The sequence below is a fragment of the Xenopus laevis genome, chromosome 6L (genome assembly GCF_017654675.1).
Source record: "Xenopus laevis strain J_2021 chromosome 6L, Xenopus_laevis_v10.1, whole genome shotgun sequence".
Lineage (NCBI taxonomy): Eukaryota > Metazoa > Chordata > Amphibia > Anura > Pipidae > Xenopus > Xenopus laevis.
Genome location: NC_054381.1, coordinates 8775106 through 8792149, shown reverse-complemented (window position 1 = coordinate 8792149; position 17044 = coordinate 8775106). Strand labels below are relative to the sequence as shown.

Sequence of the window (17044 nt, the reverse complement as noted above, 5' to 3'; positions counted from 1 at the left end):
TCTGCGCCGGCTTAAAATGAAAAAAACGCAGGCGCTAATCACACGCGGCTATTCGTTTTCCAAAGTCGCCCCGTCTCCTCGTGAGGCAACTTTGGAAAACGAACCGTCGCGTGCGATTAGCGCCAGCGTTTTTTCATTTTAAGCGCAGAGTCAGGGAAGGCGTTTGGAGAGATTGGTCGCCGCAAAAACGAGGCGATTAGTCGCCAGGCGACCAAATCTCCCCAAAACGCCCTGTGTGGCTTTACCCTAAGGGCAGCTTTACACGTATGTAGAATAAACTCATGGACACATTCAGTATATGACAAGACTGTGTGACGCGCTCCGGTATGTAATTACCCCCCTAGGCCCAAGCTCTGAGGCGCGTTCCCTTCCCACACTTTTGGCGCGCCACAGAACTGTAAACACAACTCCATTCCCTTGTTTTCCCCCTATTCCCCACCCTCCTCGCCTTTCTATTGGCTGAGCGAAGGGCGCGGCGGGAACAGAAGGCCTCACGGTGGGAATAGGAACAACTGAAACTTCTGGCGCCTCACGGCGCGCGCTGTGGGCGGGGCCTAGAGTAAAGTGGGCGTTCCTGTGGAGTTGAGGAATGTGCGCTCCACGTTAGACTTGTGTTTCTCTCATTCTGGGCTCATTGCGGCTCTGGGAGCTGACATGGTGCTTAGTGTTCTGGACACACAGGGCGTGAGCCCCGCCCCACGGATCCCACAGGAAGAGGTGAGAAATGATTCTTAATTACTCTAATAGACCCCAGGAATTGATGTGTGTCAGGTTCTGCAGTCGTGACTTATCCTTGCCCTCGTGGTCTAGTCAGCTGAACTACAACTCCCAGGATGCAACGTATGTAGCCTGAGGCTCCTCATTGTGTCACAGTGCGTGTGAGGAGAGAAAGCTGTCAGTGTGAGGGATGTAGCGAGGCTCCCAGAATGTTTTGCGCTTCCAGGAAGTAGCGAGAGCGCACGTGGGTCAGGTCCTGTTGCGCGCGCTCGCCCCCCTGAGCTCATCCCCGGGAACTGCAGGAAGTCTCTCCCCACGATGTTATTTAGTGCGGGACTCCACGCGAGACTCCGGGGCCGCTGAGTGACATCAGAGCCCGGGCATGGCTGAGTCTGACTACGGAGCACCCGCCGCTGTGTAAGGCGATTGATCAGCTCTGGGAGGGGAGATGCATGCAGGGCCGGGGCTGCTACTCACTCGCTCTCATCCCTTTCGCTAATCGCCTGGAACATGTTACAACTACAACTCCCGGCAGCCCTCTCACATCAGCTGTGACTGCAGATAGTGCCACTTGTATCTTATCATCAACTACAACCCTCTGTATTGCTTTGTTTGCTCACAAACATAATCTATATTAGTATCCCTCCTGCCCCCCTCATTTATATTGCCCCTTATAGATTTATTATAGAATTGTCCCAGGGCGGTTCCCATAGTGCAGCTCTGTGTCTCTTACTGCATGCTCATGCCCCCACAATGCACAGGGATGTTTACCAGCTTTAGTGGGTGGGGATTCCATAGAGAAGCATTCCCCTAACTGCATGGCAACAGTTTGTATATGCCAATCACTGAGCTGGTGTCCCATGGCAACAGCCCTGCCCTCTGCATAACAGGTAACTACCCCTACTGCTGCCCTCACCATCTGGATATGTGCCCCCATCAGCATGGTATGTTCCCTTCTCTCCTGTACCCCCCCATCAGCATGGTATGTTCCCTTCTCTCCTGTACCCCCTATCAGCATGGTATGTTCCCTTCTCTCCTGTACCCCCCCATCAGCATGGTATGTTCCCTTCTCTCCTGTACCCCCCCATCAGCATGTTATTTTCCCTTCTCTCCTGTACCCCCTATCAGCATGGTATGTTCCCTTCTCTCCTGTACCCTCCTATCAGCATTATATGTTCCCTTCTCTCCTGTACCTGTGCCTGGGGAGCCAAAATGTCTGTGTGCTGGGTATCCTGTGAAGGGGGCAGCCGTCATACTGATCTATGTATTTATTTGTGTGGGCTTGGTGTGTAAAAGGGCCCCAGTTAGGGGAAGATTTGGGGTGAGAGCTTATTTGTGCCCTGGGTACCCCTGGAAATATAGCAGGGTGACTGTTACCCCAATGTTTCTATATATCTGTAACCTTGTTATGAGCTAAGGGGGCCCAGTCTGAAGGCCAGTTAGGGGGAGATTTGGGGTGAGTGCTTATTTGTACCCTGGGTACCCCTGGAACTATAGCAGGGTGACACCCCAATGTTTCTATATATCTGTAACCTTGTTATGAGCTAAGGGGGCCCAGTCTGAAGATCAGTTAGGGGGAGATTTGGGGGTGAGTGATTATTTGTACCCTGGGTACCCCTGGAACTATAGCAGGGTGACTGTTACCCCAATGTTTCTATATATCTGTAACCTTGTTATGAGCTAAGGGGGCCCAGTCTGAAGATCAGTTAGGGGGAGATTTGGGGGTGAGTGATTATTTGTACCCTGGGTACCCCTGGAACTATAGCAGGGTGACTGTTACCCCAATGTTTCTATATATCTGTAACCTTGTTATGAGCTAAGGGGGCCCAGTCTGAAGATCAGTTAGGGGGAGATTTGGGGGTGAGTGCTTATTTGTACCCTGGGTACCCCTGGAACTATAGCAGGGTGACTGTTACCCCAATGTTTCTATATATCTGTAACCTTGTTATGAGCTAAGGGGGCCCAGTCTGAAGGCCAGTTAGGGGGAGATTTGGGGTGAGTGCTTATTTGTACCCTGGGTACCCCTGGAACTATAGCAGGGTGACTGTTACCCCAATGTTTCTATATATCTGTAACCTTGTTATGAGCTAAGGGGGCCCAGTCTGAAGATCAGTTAGGGGGAGATTTGGGGGTGAGTGCTTATTTGTACCCTGGGTACCCCTGGAACTATAGCAGGGTGACTGTTACCCCAATGTTTCTATATATCTGTAACCTTGTTATGAGCTAAGGGGGCCCAGCCTGAAGGCTTATGTTGCATGCTTTGTGCCTTGGTTTGAGTTGGTACATTTTGGATATATGTATTTAGTGCCACTAGAAGTGGTGATGCTACAGATACTGTCAGTAACATTACACCCTTCCGAATTTAGCTTTGATAGAGGAAGAGTTGGGGGGCACAATCTGAGCTTTTATGGGCTTTTATGGCCAAACACTCAGAAATAAATATGGCTGAGATTTAATGCATGTGTCTGTCATTTTGGCTGATGTTCTTATTCTCATAGCTCTGGGGGATTATGTCGTTCAGACTCAGGACTCATGACAAGTACAGTTGTTAGGTATAGCACTCTAAGGCAGATCTGCCCCAAGTAACAACAAAAGGCCAATACTTGAAAATGCAGATAAGCATTGCTGTAACTGTTACTTATTTGGTACCAATGTATATTTAAATAATAACTTGATACTTATGTACATTTGTGTCCAGGCCATGACCTGGCTGTAAAGCTTTTTCCATATAGTTGACCTTCTGCCCTATACACCGTATATTTTTAAAGTAGTTATTCACCTTTGAATTAGTTTAATACTAGCTTGTCCTCCTATTGTGTTATAATGTCCTTAATGGGGTTGTTCACATTTGAGTTAACTTTTAGTATGACATAGAGAGTAATATTCTGAGAAAATTTGCAATTAGTTTTAATTTTTTATTATTTGTGGTTTTTGAGTTATTTAGCTTTTTATTCAGTAGCTCTCCCGTTTGCATTTTCAGCATTGTGGTTGCTAGGGACCAAATAACCCTAGCAACTATGCACCGATTTGAATAAGAGACTGGAATATGAATAGGAGAGGTCTGAATAGAAAGATGAGGAATAAAAAGTAGCAATAACAATACATTTGTAGCCTTACAGAGAATTTGATTTTTTAGAAGGGGTCAGTGACCCCAAAGTTGAAAGCTGGAAAAAGTCAGAAGAAGATGGATAATAATTCAAAAGCTATAAAATTGAAAAGCTTAGAATTAGAATTCTGTAACATACTGAACATTACCTTAAAGGTGAAGCACCCCTTTAATACAGCATTATAATATATTATACTGGTATATTATAATGTTTATATTAAAATAGTGGCACTTTAAAAAGCAAGTTATTGAACTTGTGTTCATTCTGGGGTCAGTATGACTCCTGTAGAGGTGTATAAGCAGCGCATACCATTTTAAATTGTATTCTGGAACAATGCAAACAAACAAAAAAATTGAAAAAAAAACAGACCAACTGAAAAAAACCCACCGCACCTGACTTCTTCCCTCTATTTATAGTCCTGCACTGACACGCCCCTCCGATGATATCACAAAAGGGGCGGGTGCTCGCTTCTAAAACTGGAAGCCGGCAGTGTAGGTTTAGGTTGAGCTCTTCTGCCTGCTCTCCCCGTCTGCAACCTGTGGTCAAACCCACCCACCCGGGTATTGGGCCGGCCCCACACCTTACAAGACTTTCCTGTTCTCACTAACTGTACTCTACTTATCGTTTCCATTGCGCTAAAATGAACAGCAGGTGGCGCTGTTGTTTACAATTCATTACACTGGCCGTGTAAAAACTCCTGTATCTTGAATATGAACAAAAAGCAGTAAATTGCATAAGTACTTTTAAAACTATCCCTGAAGTGCTGACTTAGGACTAAGCAATGGTTTGGGGGAATTCTCCTGCTCTTTTTTTTCTCTAGATGGACTGCATGACCCAGAACATGGACAACCCTTTACTTTCCCAGTTTATCAGCAGATTAAACCGCGCCGGACCCCCCTCACAATCTAAACTGTACAGCAGCTGGTCAGTGTGTGAGGATGACTGCTTCAAGGCATCCAACCCGGAATGCAGGGAAAAAAGGTAACTCCATCTTATATTTTTATGTAATACACGAGCCATGGATATCCTATAAATGATATCCTTATAAACGGTGACTAGTGATGTCATTTGTTATAATCGGAGCTTAGTGAAGTCATTTCTGTCACATGACTCACTGAAACTTGTGTATTATAATAAATAAAGTACCCCCAGTTGCAAAATATGAGGATATTAGAAGTTACCTCGGAGTTCCATAACTTGTGTAAAAACACTCGGCCTTCAGCCTTGTGTTTCTATATGGTCATAAAACTCCTCTGTAACGTATAATATCCTTATAATTTACAAGAGGGTGTACTTGAGTCACTATATATTTTACAATAGTGTTACTTTATTAACTATATAGCAAACAAGAGCCATGAATATCCTGTAAGTAATGACCTTCTAAATGGTGTTTAGTGATGTCATCCGCTATAATCCATGCTCCGTGATGTCATTTGTGCAAGCTGACTCATGAGAATGATTGTTATTACGTATAAAAGATATTGTATATGTGGTTGTAAGATATGAGGATTTTATAAGTCAACTGCCCAGTTCCAGGACCTGTATAGAAGGACTCTGCTTTCAGTCTTGTCTTTACCCGGACATGGAACTCCGTGGTGACTTATAATACACAAGAGCCATGGATATCCTGTAAATTAGATCCTTATAAACAGTGCTTAGTGATGTAATTTCTGTCACATGACTCACTGAAACTTGTGTATTATAATAAATAAAGTACCCCCTGCTGCAAAATATGAGGATATTAGAAGTCAACTCGGAGATCCATGACCTTTATAAAAATACTCAGCCTTCAGCTTCATGCTTTTATATGGTCATGGAATACATCTGTAACTTATAATATCCTTATATTTTACAATAGGGGGTACATTATTATAACTTTTACATTACAGGTTAAATTTTTCACTATTTAATCTGCCAACTACATCCAAGCAACCAATAAGAACTGGCAAAATGTTATTAATCATAGCTGAAAATATAATGGCACAAAGGGCTTTTCCGGGTATATTGTTGCCCAAATAATTCTGGGTTCAGGCTTGCAGGAGACTGAGAGCCTATAGTATTAATAGTATTTTTCATTACACTGATATATCTGAACCGTATATACTCAAGTATAAGCCGAGTTTTTCAGCCCCCAAAATATGCTGAAAAACTCTACCTCGGCTTATACTCGGGTCAAGCGCAAAAACGGTCGCCGGCGCCTAAGAATAGTCGCCAGCGTCCAAGAATATTCGCCGGCGTCCAAGAATGGTCTCCGGCATCCAAAAACGAGACGCCGGCACCTCCAATGGGAGCAGAAACCCTCAATTTTTTGATTGAAACTTACCAGAAGCTGCTTCATTTCTCACCCTAGGCTTATACTCAAGTCAATAAGCTTTCCCAGTTTTTGGAGGTAAAATTGGGTACCTCGGCTTATACTCGGGACGGCTTATACTCGAGTATATACGGTATATCAATATATATCAATCGATTATGAACACAAATGTGTGGTTGCTAGGGTTGCAACATTGGTGCACGTTAGCTCCTACAATTGGCAAATGAGTGGCGACACACTTGAAATCTGTTGATTGCATAATCATAATTCAAGGCCATGCGGTGATGTATTGCATTTAACTTTCTTACAGCATGCTTCTGAATTTCCCTACTGAAATCCAAGGTCAAGCAGACACAAACGATGTACTCTCTCATATTCCCCAGGAGCCAAACAAAGGGGAAGCCATGACAGACTGGTGCGTAGAGCAAAAATAAATATTCTGGTCATTGGTGTTGGGCTATATTATTGTAAACTTCGATGTGGAATTTGGCAGCGTATGTGCTACAATTCTTGCCTATTTTGGGACTACTGGGATGCGTGGGAACTCTGAATATGCCATTTAGTCAGGACCTAGAGGCCTAGTGGGTCCCATCGGGCAGACCTGTGTCTGACTCAGACCACTGACCTGAAACCCGACCTGCCACCCAGCATTCCATGCTCCCCTACCTAGACTCGCAACCTGACCTGCAAATAGTTTGCTTACGTCCCAACCCATCACCCCTAAAACCGGAAGTGGCACCACACTGGAACCTATTCCAATCGCAGTTGGGGCGAGCTATAGACTAGTGGGAGGACCTAGTCCTGCAACTTAAGGTGGCCATACACTATAAGGTCCTCTTATTTGGTGAGGTTGCCAAACTAGAGTATCTCTCCCCAGTATTCCCCCCAAAGGCAGGGCGATATCGGGCTAATCCAATCATTGGGACCTAGGGCCAAACGATTGGATTATAACAATGACAATAGGTGTCAACTGGATGAGGACTAGTGGTGTGCAGGTCGAGAAATTCTTGACCCACACCCAACCCTAGCCCGCCGTTCCCCCTCTATTTATAGCATCACGAAAGGTGGTGGGAACAAGTCGGGGGCGGGCGCAAGTCTAAACATGGAGAGGCCAGCAGTGCTAGGCCGCAGGCGGGGAGAGTAGGAGAAGAGCTCGACCCGGACCTGCCCGCGACCTGAAAATTTTGTGCATGAACCCGCCTGAACCCACCCGATCTGCAGTTAAACCCACACATCACTAACGAGGACCACATCAGCTAGCCAACAGGTTTTTTTGGGAGGGGGGGTGGAGTGTTCCACTTTAAGCACTTGTGGTTTAACCTAATAAAATTTGCTCCAAGTCAGCCAATCAGATGGTTGCTTTCCAACAATGCTTAGTGGCCTGGTTCCATTGTTGTAATATATTTATCATTCAGGATTGCTGCCTGGAATCTTACTACTGTTAATGTTTGTTTCAGGGATTTGCTGGCAAAGCTGTTCCCGCCTTTATGGGCTTCGCACGCTGAAGACCATAGAGAATTCCCAAACTGTCTCCCCAACCATTTTTCAGACAATACCGATTTGCCAAATGTCGCCAATACCCAAAATTTTGCAGAAGAAAGCAGATGCTTACCAGACATGGAGAGCATCCAGAAGGGGTTTCAAGACCTTGGGCTTCTGGAGTCTTGGATGTCTAACACAGAAGAATGCAGTCCACGCATGGAGGACTTACTTAAAGACGTTTACAATGAGAATCCCGTCTTGCAGTTGAGTTCAGCACTTAAACAAATCGAGGGGCCAAACAAATCCATGGGAGATAACCTCAAATATAAGAACTATGTCATGAACAGCGGCAACAACTACTGCAACGCTCAGAAGAGGGTCAAGGAGTATTCTGCTCAGGAGAAACATGGGTGGAAAAGCGACAGAGGGAAAGGTAAGTCCCCGAAGAACAATGGTGCCGGCCAGAGCCATTTCTCGGTCAGCTCAAGAGACGATTGGAGCAAAGAGAAGTATCCTAAAACGTACGACTATATGAAGCCACCGTTAACCATGAAACAGTCCACCTACAATTACAGTCAGCCCTTCCCGAAAGAAAGAGGGTTTCCGAATGCCGGCCCATGGAAACCATATAACGATCCTCCGGAGAACCGTTATAATAACTTCCCGGCAGCCGGCTCCTTTGATTGTTATGAGAATTCCACTCACCGGAGTTTTACAAAGAGCCCTGAATTTGACTCCCATGTGAATTCCATTAATCACAATGAGAATATTCACCTTTCTAGCATGGGTCCCAGATGGTTGGATAGGGACGCCTCAAAAAAGGCAACCAGCTCTCTCCCATCTCCAGTGAACTCCACCTTCTCTGATGGCTCCCCGACTCACCACTCTCGCCAAGCCAGCTATTTTTCTCATGTATCTCCCACGGGACATGCAAGCAAAGATGGTTCTGTCCAAATCAATGGTTCTAGTAAGATGCCCGCCTTTTCTAACTTTGGAGAGAATGACCAAAGACCCAGTAATCTTTTTGGCAACCCTTCCCCAAAGAAAGACGGTGGGAATCGAAAAATGCCCCCTGTTTTCCAACCTGCCTGGCCACATCAGCAGCAAAGCCCTGTTCAGAATAACACTGAGAAGTTTCACAGGCCCCCCAAAAAACACAGCCCACAAAATAACGGGAATCCTGATAAACGGGGAAAAAGAAACTGGAATGTCCAGGCACCACAGCAATACAACGGCTTCCCAAGAAAGTCTGACCCCAGTGTTGGCAATATCTCCGACTTCATCAACGCATCGTTTCTTCCATCTTTTTCCTCCGTGTCAGACTTCAAGCAGAACCCAAATTTTCCGACGTTGAATCCGCAAGCCTTTTCACCGCCAGGCAATATGACTCTGCCCCCTCCTCCTCCTCCGTTTCCCTTTTCTGATCTTATTGATCTGTTCCACTATGAAGATCTCAATCACCTGAATCCATTTCTAAGTGAATTGTTATGTGGAGACCTTTCCCCGCAATACTTTGCATTTCCCACGCCATTTAATCGATATCGGCCGCCCAGGAACCGAAGCGGACCAGCCAACGAGCTTCACATTCAACTCGAAGAGAGCTGCGAGCAGTGGAGAGCTCTGGAAAAAGAACGCAAAAAGGTAAGAGAGGGTCTTCATGTGATTATTTCTATTGGAAACAATACCTTGCTCTGTTCCTGTATGTAATCTGATTGAACCAGAAGAAAAAAAGCTGTTTTATGGTGAAAAATTCGACTTTCTGCTCCTTTACTATCAATTCTGCCCTGCTTTATGGCTAATATTCTAGCTATCTGTATAACAGAGCATTCTGTCCCAGTGGCTGCACAGATCCTATCTGATCCCCATTGTAAGCAGCAGTCCTGCCCTGCTTTATGGCAGCTGAGATTCTAGCTATTTGTATAACAGAGCATTCTGTCCCAGTGGCTGCACAGATCCTATCTGATCCCCATTGTAAGCAGCAGTCCTGTCCTGCTTTATGGCAGCTGAGATTCTAGCTATCTGTATAACAGAGCATTCTGTCCCAGTGGCTGCACAGATCCTATCTGATCCCCATTGTAAGCAGCAGTCCTGTCCTGCTTTATGACAGAGATTCTAGCTATCTGTATAACAGAGCAATCTGTCCCAATGGCTGCACACATCCTATCTGATCCCCATTGCTATTAATCCCTGCAGGATTTTGGTCCCTTATTCGAGCGCTATGAGATAGTTTAAGGTGATTTTAATGTTCTCTGTTTTTTTCTGTTGCAGTCCGAGGCTGACCTTGCCCGTAATTTCCCAGGAAGTAGAGTTTCCAGCTCTTACAGCTCCAATATCCCCAAGCTTCCGACAAACCCATCCAGAGTTGACCGTCTAATTGTCGATCAGCTAAGAGAACATTCTAGGGTAAGTGGGGAAAGTCAACGCTTGTTTGTAAACCATTAAAGAATTTCTGAGCTGTGAGCTTCTACTCAAGCCTGTATGTTGTATACGGATTTGCCCTTGCGCTGGTCACTTTTAAAGGGAATGTAAGTTAACATTACATCTTTGGGTTCTCTAATGCTGGCCATCGCCAACTGAGCATCTCTTTCCCCCCGATATGCCTACATTGGGGTGGCCTATATCGGGCTGATGGGAATACAGATGGTCGGAGTGAGGACCACATCCACGCACCAATGCCATCTGAGCTCCAGCCAATAAACCTGTCCAATTGACAAAAAAAAGTGCCCAGATATCAGCAGGAAATCCCGTTGGAGGTCCTCTGTCTGTCAGCAGCTTTTATTGGCCCGTGTATTGCACCTTTTGTCTTTATTTCAGATCAGGCTGTGACTGATCATAAGCTTACCTTGTTTGTTTCTTCTTTAGGCTCTGTCTTTACTGAAAATAATGGAAAAAATCCGAGGTGCGGCTCTCCATGTGAACATCACATTGGCTCTGGAGCATCATTTGGAGGCGATTCATTTGACACAAGCGCGGCGCAAGGACGAGATCGTTAATGCAGCAAATCGCCAGAAACAAGGAGCACCCAGATACAATAATGAGAAAGGTGGGGGGTCTGACATGGAAAAGTATAAGAGACACCTTATTAAAGGGGTTGTTCACCTTTGAGATAATTAATATGATGGACAGCAGGGATCCCCAACCTTTACAACCCATGAGCAACATTCAGAAGTAAAAGGAGTAAGGGAGCAACACTAGCATGAAAAATGTTCTTGGGGTGCCAAATAAGTGCTGTGATTGGCCATTTAGTAGCCCCTATGTGGATTGTCAACCTACATTGAGACTCTCTGTTCGGCAGTGCAACTGGTTTTTATACAACCAAAACTTGCCTCCAAGCCTGGAATTCAAAAATAAGCACCTGCTTTGAGGCCACTTGGAGCAACATCCAAGGGGTTGGAGAGCAACATGTTGCTCACAAGCTACTGGTTGGGGATCACTGATGTACAGAGTGATATTCTGAGACAATTTGCAATTGGTTTTCATTTTTTATTATTTAAGGTTTCTGAATTATTTAGCTTTTTATTCAGCAGTTCTTCAATTTGCATTATAAACAATCTGGTAGCTAGGGTCCAAGTTACCCTAGCAACCATTCATTGATTTAAATAACAGACTGGAATATGAATAGAAGAGGATCTGACTAGAAAGGTGAGAAATGACAAGTAAACAATCCTTACAGAGTAGAGTCCTGCAGCGGGTCGGGTACCTACGGTACCTTGCGGGTTGAAGTTCTGGGTGCGGGTAAAGACGTGGGTGGGCAGTTCTAGGGGTTTGCGGGTCGGGCCGCGGGTCTTCTCAATAGCAATATTTACTCCTTTTTTCTGGTCACGGCTACTTCCGATGATGTCACTTCCGTTTACAATCTCAGCACTTCCTGATGGTCAGCGGGTCGGGGTTGGTAATAAGGTACTTGCGGGTAGGGTCGGGGTAGCGGTTCCAAGCGGATAAGAATGCGGGTCCAGGTTGCGTATTGCAGGTTGCGGGTCCAAAAAAATGGACCCGCGCAGGACTCTGTTACAGAGCATTTTTTTTAGAAGGGGTCAGCAACGCCCATTTGAAAGCTGCAAAGTATCAGAAGAAAAAGGCGGAGGAGGATGAAAGGAAAGCAATGGCAGGACAAAGAACTGAGAGGGAATAGAAGAGGGAGAGAAGAGCAGGAGAACATAATAAAATAAAAGCAATACGGAAAAATAGAACAAAGAAAGTTCTAGTCACTTGTATAATATTGGCTCCATTTTATTGCTGTACTAATTAATAATAATAATAATAATAATAAAGGGACTGAAGAAAATAACTTTGAACATGGGACACAACAACTCCACACATATTAATATATTATTAATATAAGTGGATTTATATAGAATAACTGATGGCCGACGTAGTACCTCAGGCTGCGCTGGTTTCTTTCCTCCTGATGTAACGGAATCTAGTGTGTTTAGGGCCCAAAGATTTTAAACTCTGCTGGGGCAATGGGAGTGATGTTTAAAACTTTTACAGTGAGCGCGCTCCGCTCGCCTTCTCCCTGTCACAGCCGAAGTAATTTGATCCGGCAGCAGAGACTGTGACAAGGGAGGAGGAGCGGCAGCAAGGGAAGCTCTGAAAAGAAAAATCTGCTGCAGAGAAGAAAAGCTCCGAGGGAGCGGGAGACACTACTTACGGTAGGACGCGCTGGATTAGGGCAGTCTTGCAGGGGACACGGAGGAGCTCATGAAGCGCAGCCTGTTTTGCAGCCTTCTGCGTATGACCCGCGTATAAGCCGAGGTAGAGTTTTTCAGCACATTTTGGGTGCTGAAAAACTCGGCTTATACGCGAGTATATACGGTATGTTCTTTCAGAATTTTCCCTATACCCACCCAATAAACACTTGAAAGTAGGGAAGCACCAAATCCACTATTTGGGATTCTTCGTGAAAGATTTGGGCAAAAACAAAACCTGAATCCAAATCCTAATTTGCATATGCAAATTAGGGACGTGGAAAAAAAATTTTTTTACTTCCTTGTTTTGCAATGAAAAGTGAAGTGATTTTGCAAATTTGCATTTGGTTCGGCCAGGTATGGTTGAATCTGAATCCTGCTAAAAAAAGCTGAATCCCGAACTGAATCCTGTATTCGGTGCATCCCTACTTGAAACAAATGAATGCAAAATTGCTCAGAGTTCTTTTTTTCCGCAGTCTTGTGTTCTTCCATTATTTTTCTTTTTTAGTGTAGCCATGGGGGCAGCCATTCAAGCACAGGATACACAGTAGATAACAGATAAGTACTACTATAGTTTATATAAACAAGCTGCTGTGTAGCCATGGGGGCAGCGATTCAAGCACAGGATACACAGTAGATAACAGATAAGTACTACTATAGTTTATATAAACAAGCTGCTGTGTAGCCATGGGGGCAGCCATTCAAGCACAGGATACACAGTAGATAACAGATAAGTACTACTATAGTTTATAGAAACAAGCTGCTGTGTAGCCATGGGGGCAGCAATTCAAGCACAGGATATACAGTAGATAACAGATAAGTACTACTATAGTTTATATAAACAAGCTGCTGTGTAGCCATGGGGGCAGCCATTCAAGCACAGGATACACAGTAGATAACAGATAAGTACTACTATAGTTTATATAAACAAGCTGCTGTGTAGCCATGGGGGCAGCCATTCAAGCACAGGATACACAGTAGATAACAGATAAGTACTACTATAGTTTATATAAACAAGCTGCTGTGTAGCGATGGCGGAAATTGAAAAAAGGCTATATATGGCACAGGTTAAATAGTGGATAACTGATAACACCATTATTTTCTACAGAGCTTATCTGCTGTGTAACCTGAGCATTTTCTCCTTTGAATAGCTGCCCCCATTGCTACACAGTAGCTTATTTATATAGACTATAGTTATACTTATCTGTTATCTACTGTGTATCCTGTGCTTGAATGGCTGCCCCCATGGCTACACAGCAGCTTGTTTATATAAACTATAGTAGTACTTATCTGTTATCTACTGTGTATCCTGTGCTTGAATGGCTGCCCCCATGGCTACACAGCAGCTTGTTTATATAAACTATAGTAGTACTTATCTGTTATCTACTGTGTATCCTGTGCTTGAATGGCTGCCCCCATGGCTACACAGCAGCTTGTTTATATAAACTATAGTAGTACTTATCTGTTATCTACTGTGTATCCTGTGCTTGAATGGCTGCTCCCATGGCTACACAGCAGCTTATTTATATAGACTATAGTTATACTTATCTGTTATCTACTGTGTATCCTGTGCTTGAATGGCTGCCCCCATGGCTACACAGCAGCTTGTTTATATAAACTATAGTAGTGTTTCTGAAGCAAACATGTCAGTTTTAACTTTGCTGCATACAGTAATGTGCTATTTTTTTTATTGCCGAAAGTCTACCTATTCCTGATTCATTTCTGTGTAATAATTTAATAATCTTTGTTTTGTAGATGTGCTTGCCTTGGCAGCCGCTATCAAAGAAATGGTGATATCGACACGGAAATCCCGAACCGCTCTGTGGTGCGCCCTGCAAATGACGCTGGTGAAATCTCCGTCTGGTGTTGCGGCAAGGCAAGAGGATGTGGAGCGGGCCTTACGGGAGCTGTGCCCCAAACACACCCTGGGTGCGGATGCCGTGATCAGCAAAGATATTCAAGACGGAAAAAAAGAAAGTGGGCAGTTGCATTTCCAGAGTCCCAATGAATAGGAGCTAATGTTCCTCTCTACCACGGAAGGAATGGAATGTATTGAACTGCCATGCTATTGGTTACACGTTGTGTTGGCCTTTAGTACATGGCAGTTAATGGTTTTTGTATATGCATCTGCTACAGCATTTTGTTATGTAGTTACAGCCTTTTCGGTTGGGGGAGTACAGTATCTCCTTACCCAAAAAAAGCAATTGATATTTTTTATTTTTTTTTGCAAGTGCTATTGTGGTCGCGCTCTCCGTTAAACACAAAGGAGCGCAACAAACACGGTTCTGATTGTGTCACTGTGATCCCTGCTGCATCACTAGGATTCCTGACACCTTTATATCCAATACAGATTTACATTTCTATGTATATAGTTTTATTGCCCCCACCCTTGCCAAAGATAGCAAGTAAACGGTCACTCTCCGTTTGTCGTTTAGCAACACCGTCGAGGATGGCTGGGTATTCACTGCAAGCTGCCCCTGTTTATGTTGCATGTAATATAGCTTATCATTCTTGCTGTCTGGCACTCAAACAGTTAATCATTTGCTGCTAGAGGGGCGTGGTTGCTATAATCGGCTCACATCATACCAAACTTTCCGGTTGCCTAGGGTTACCACGTCACCCCTTTAAAACCGAACACATATGGAATCCACAGCCTGCATGACTAATTCATTTTAGCGATGCACGGAATCCCGGATTCGGTTCGGGATTTGGCCTTTCAGCAGGAATCAGATTCGGCCGAATCCTTCTGCCCAGCCGTACCGAAACCTAATTTGCATATGCAAATTAGGGGTGGGGAGGGAAATCTCGTGACTTTTTTTTGTCACAGTAAAAAATGTTTTCCCCTTCCCACCCCTAAATTGCTTATGCAATAAGTGCATTTGGTGCATCCCCAAATGCACTATTGCATATGCAATAAAGGGGTGAGCTGGCAACCCTACTGTTGCCGATAGGCATAATTCAGCCTGTTGCTGACCTACAGCTCCCAGCATGCCCTGCTAGATCGGATTTGCTGGCTGAGGCTTCTGGGACCTGTTTTTCAGCAAATATCTTACATAAGCTTACTGCAAATACATGGCTGTTCTCTAGGTAATACTGTATATTATAGCGCATTATACCCCCTATCCTACGGGATAACGTCTACTAATTATACCCCTTCCACCCCGGCCTGTGATTTACACGGACGACTTACAAAACTCATCACTCAGGATTTATCAAATGTAATATTTGTCGAGGCGAATGAAACTTTGTATTGCGTTATAGGTTGCACTTAATCGATCTAGTTAGCTGGTGAGATAGCCGTTAATTTAAAAGGAAATGCGTTTTCCTGTATTTATTATTCTCGTAAGGAATTTACTAGGTTAATCCATGTAAAACTTCTTTTTTTTTTTGTTCCGTTACCTTTAGCAATGTAATATATACTCAGGAAATTGTCTATAGATAAATTGTGTGTGTGTGTGTGTGCACTAACAACACTAGATATCGGACAGGTGTAAAGTGACGTTTCACCATCGTAGTTTTTAGAGTACCAAAGCGCTTGTTCTACCGTTTTTTTTTTTGTTTTTTTTTTGTGTCTTCTCGTGTGGCTTGGACAATCACGTCTTCTTTGTTACTGTGAATGTGTGGGCGGGGGGGGTCCGTACAGGGATACGAAATATCTGTAGCGGTCGCAGACAGAGGGGACGGCCTTCCACATCTCTAGATATAGATTATTGTAATGGTGGGCTGCTGTGCCTCTGGAAGAACTACAACTCACACCGTGCACCGATTATGTAGGTGCTGAATACCGGAAGCTGTAGCTCTGGAACGTGCTGCTCGGTTCCATACGTAATGCGTGGTACTCGTTGTTTTTGTAATCAAATGTATCATTTCAATGTGTGGTTTTTTTTCGTTTTTTTTTTTAAAGATTATATTATGGTTTTGTTTATTTGGTGCTAGCTTGATAACCTTAGAAATGATAGTTTACATTTAAGTTCTGTCCCTAAATTCTAAAAGTGCTAACCACAAATGTGCGTTTCATGCAGAAGAGCCTTTTATCGCCGTTTATAAAATCGTTTATATAAAGAGATATAACCCATAGTGTTTTACACGGGATATTGTTTATAAGACGTTTAATGCTGGGCTTGCCAGTTCAGAATATGTTCGCCGATTCCTTTCTATTCATTTTATTTTTAGTCTTTTTTTTTTTTATAATAGGAAACCACTCTACGGCAGCACTTAGGGTCAATCGCACGTCGTCTTGACTTTGTGCAAGTGAAACAAATGCGCTTTTTCCTCTGCGTCTTTGGATCTGCATCTTGTAGAGATCACAGGCTGTGTAACTGTTGTATTCAAGTATTTGTATTATTATTATACTAATTGTTAGTATTAATTGGGGTTATGGGAGAATGACCCAGGGATAGCTCCTTGATAGGCCAGTGATGGCTCCTCCCTTTTGTCTTACATTCCAGGTTATTAAATTGCTGACTGTTTCTTGCATTGTAGACTTCGGCATAGGTCCAGTTGGGCTAAAAGCGGTAAACTCCCTTCACCCCCAACTGGCTTCCCAGCCATATGTGAAAATTTCTTTCTCCCGACTTGGAAATCGTGAAAACGTGAGTGATGTCAGTTTGGAGGTGGCTTAACCAGGTCAGGGGGAGGTGTGTGGGGGCTGGAATAGTGCCTACGCTCTACCCACCCAGGTAGGGTATCCACCTGGCTCCCTGACCCCTCCTCCAGCCCTGACCACTTTGCAGGTATTC

At 44.2% G+C, this 17044-nt stretch overlaps 1 protein-coding gene across 5 annotated transcripts; it reads left to right on the top strand.

The window, feature by feature from the left end:
• The first annotated feature begins 499 nt into the window (after positions 1-499).
• LOC108718697 (meiosis-specific coiled-coil domain-containing protein MEIOC) lies at positions 500-16373 on the top strand. Of its 5 annotated transcripts, none has more exons than XM_018267057.2 (7): positions 500-717; positions 4645-4805; positions 6446-6550; positions 7593-9258; positions 9886-10020; positions 10480-10660; positions 14061-16373. In XM_018267057.2, the coding sequence occupies exons 1-7, from the start codon at positions 655-657 to the stop codon at positions 14315-14317; spliced, it is 2568 nt and encodes an 855-aa protein (XP_018122546.1). In that variant the 5' UTR covers positions 500-654; the 3' UTR covers positions 14318-16373. The 5 variants fall into 5 exon arrangements, with proteins under 5 accessions (XP_018122546.1, XP_018122550.1, XP_041421684.1 ...); XM_018267061.2 differs by lacking the exon at positions 500-717 and adding an exon at positions 742-840; XM_041565750.1 differs by lacking the exon at positions 500-717 and adding an exon at positions 856-1134 and having other exon boundaries at positions 4645-4804; positions 6444-6550.
• The last annotated feature ends 671 nt before the right edge of the window (positions 16374-17044 follow it).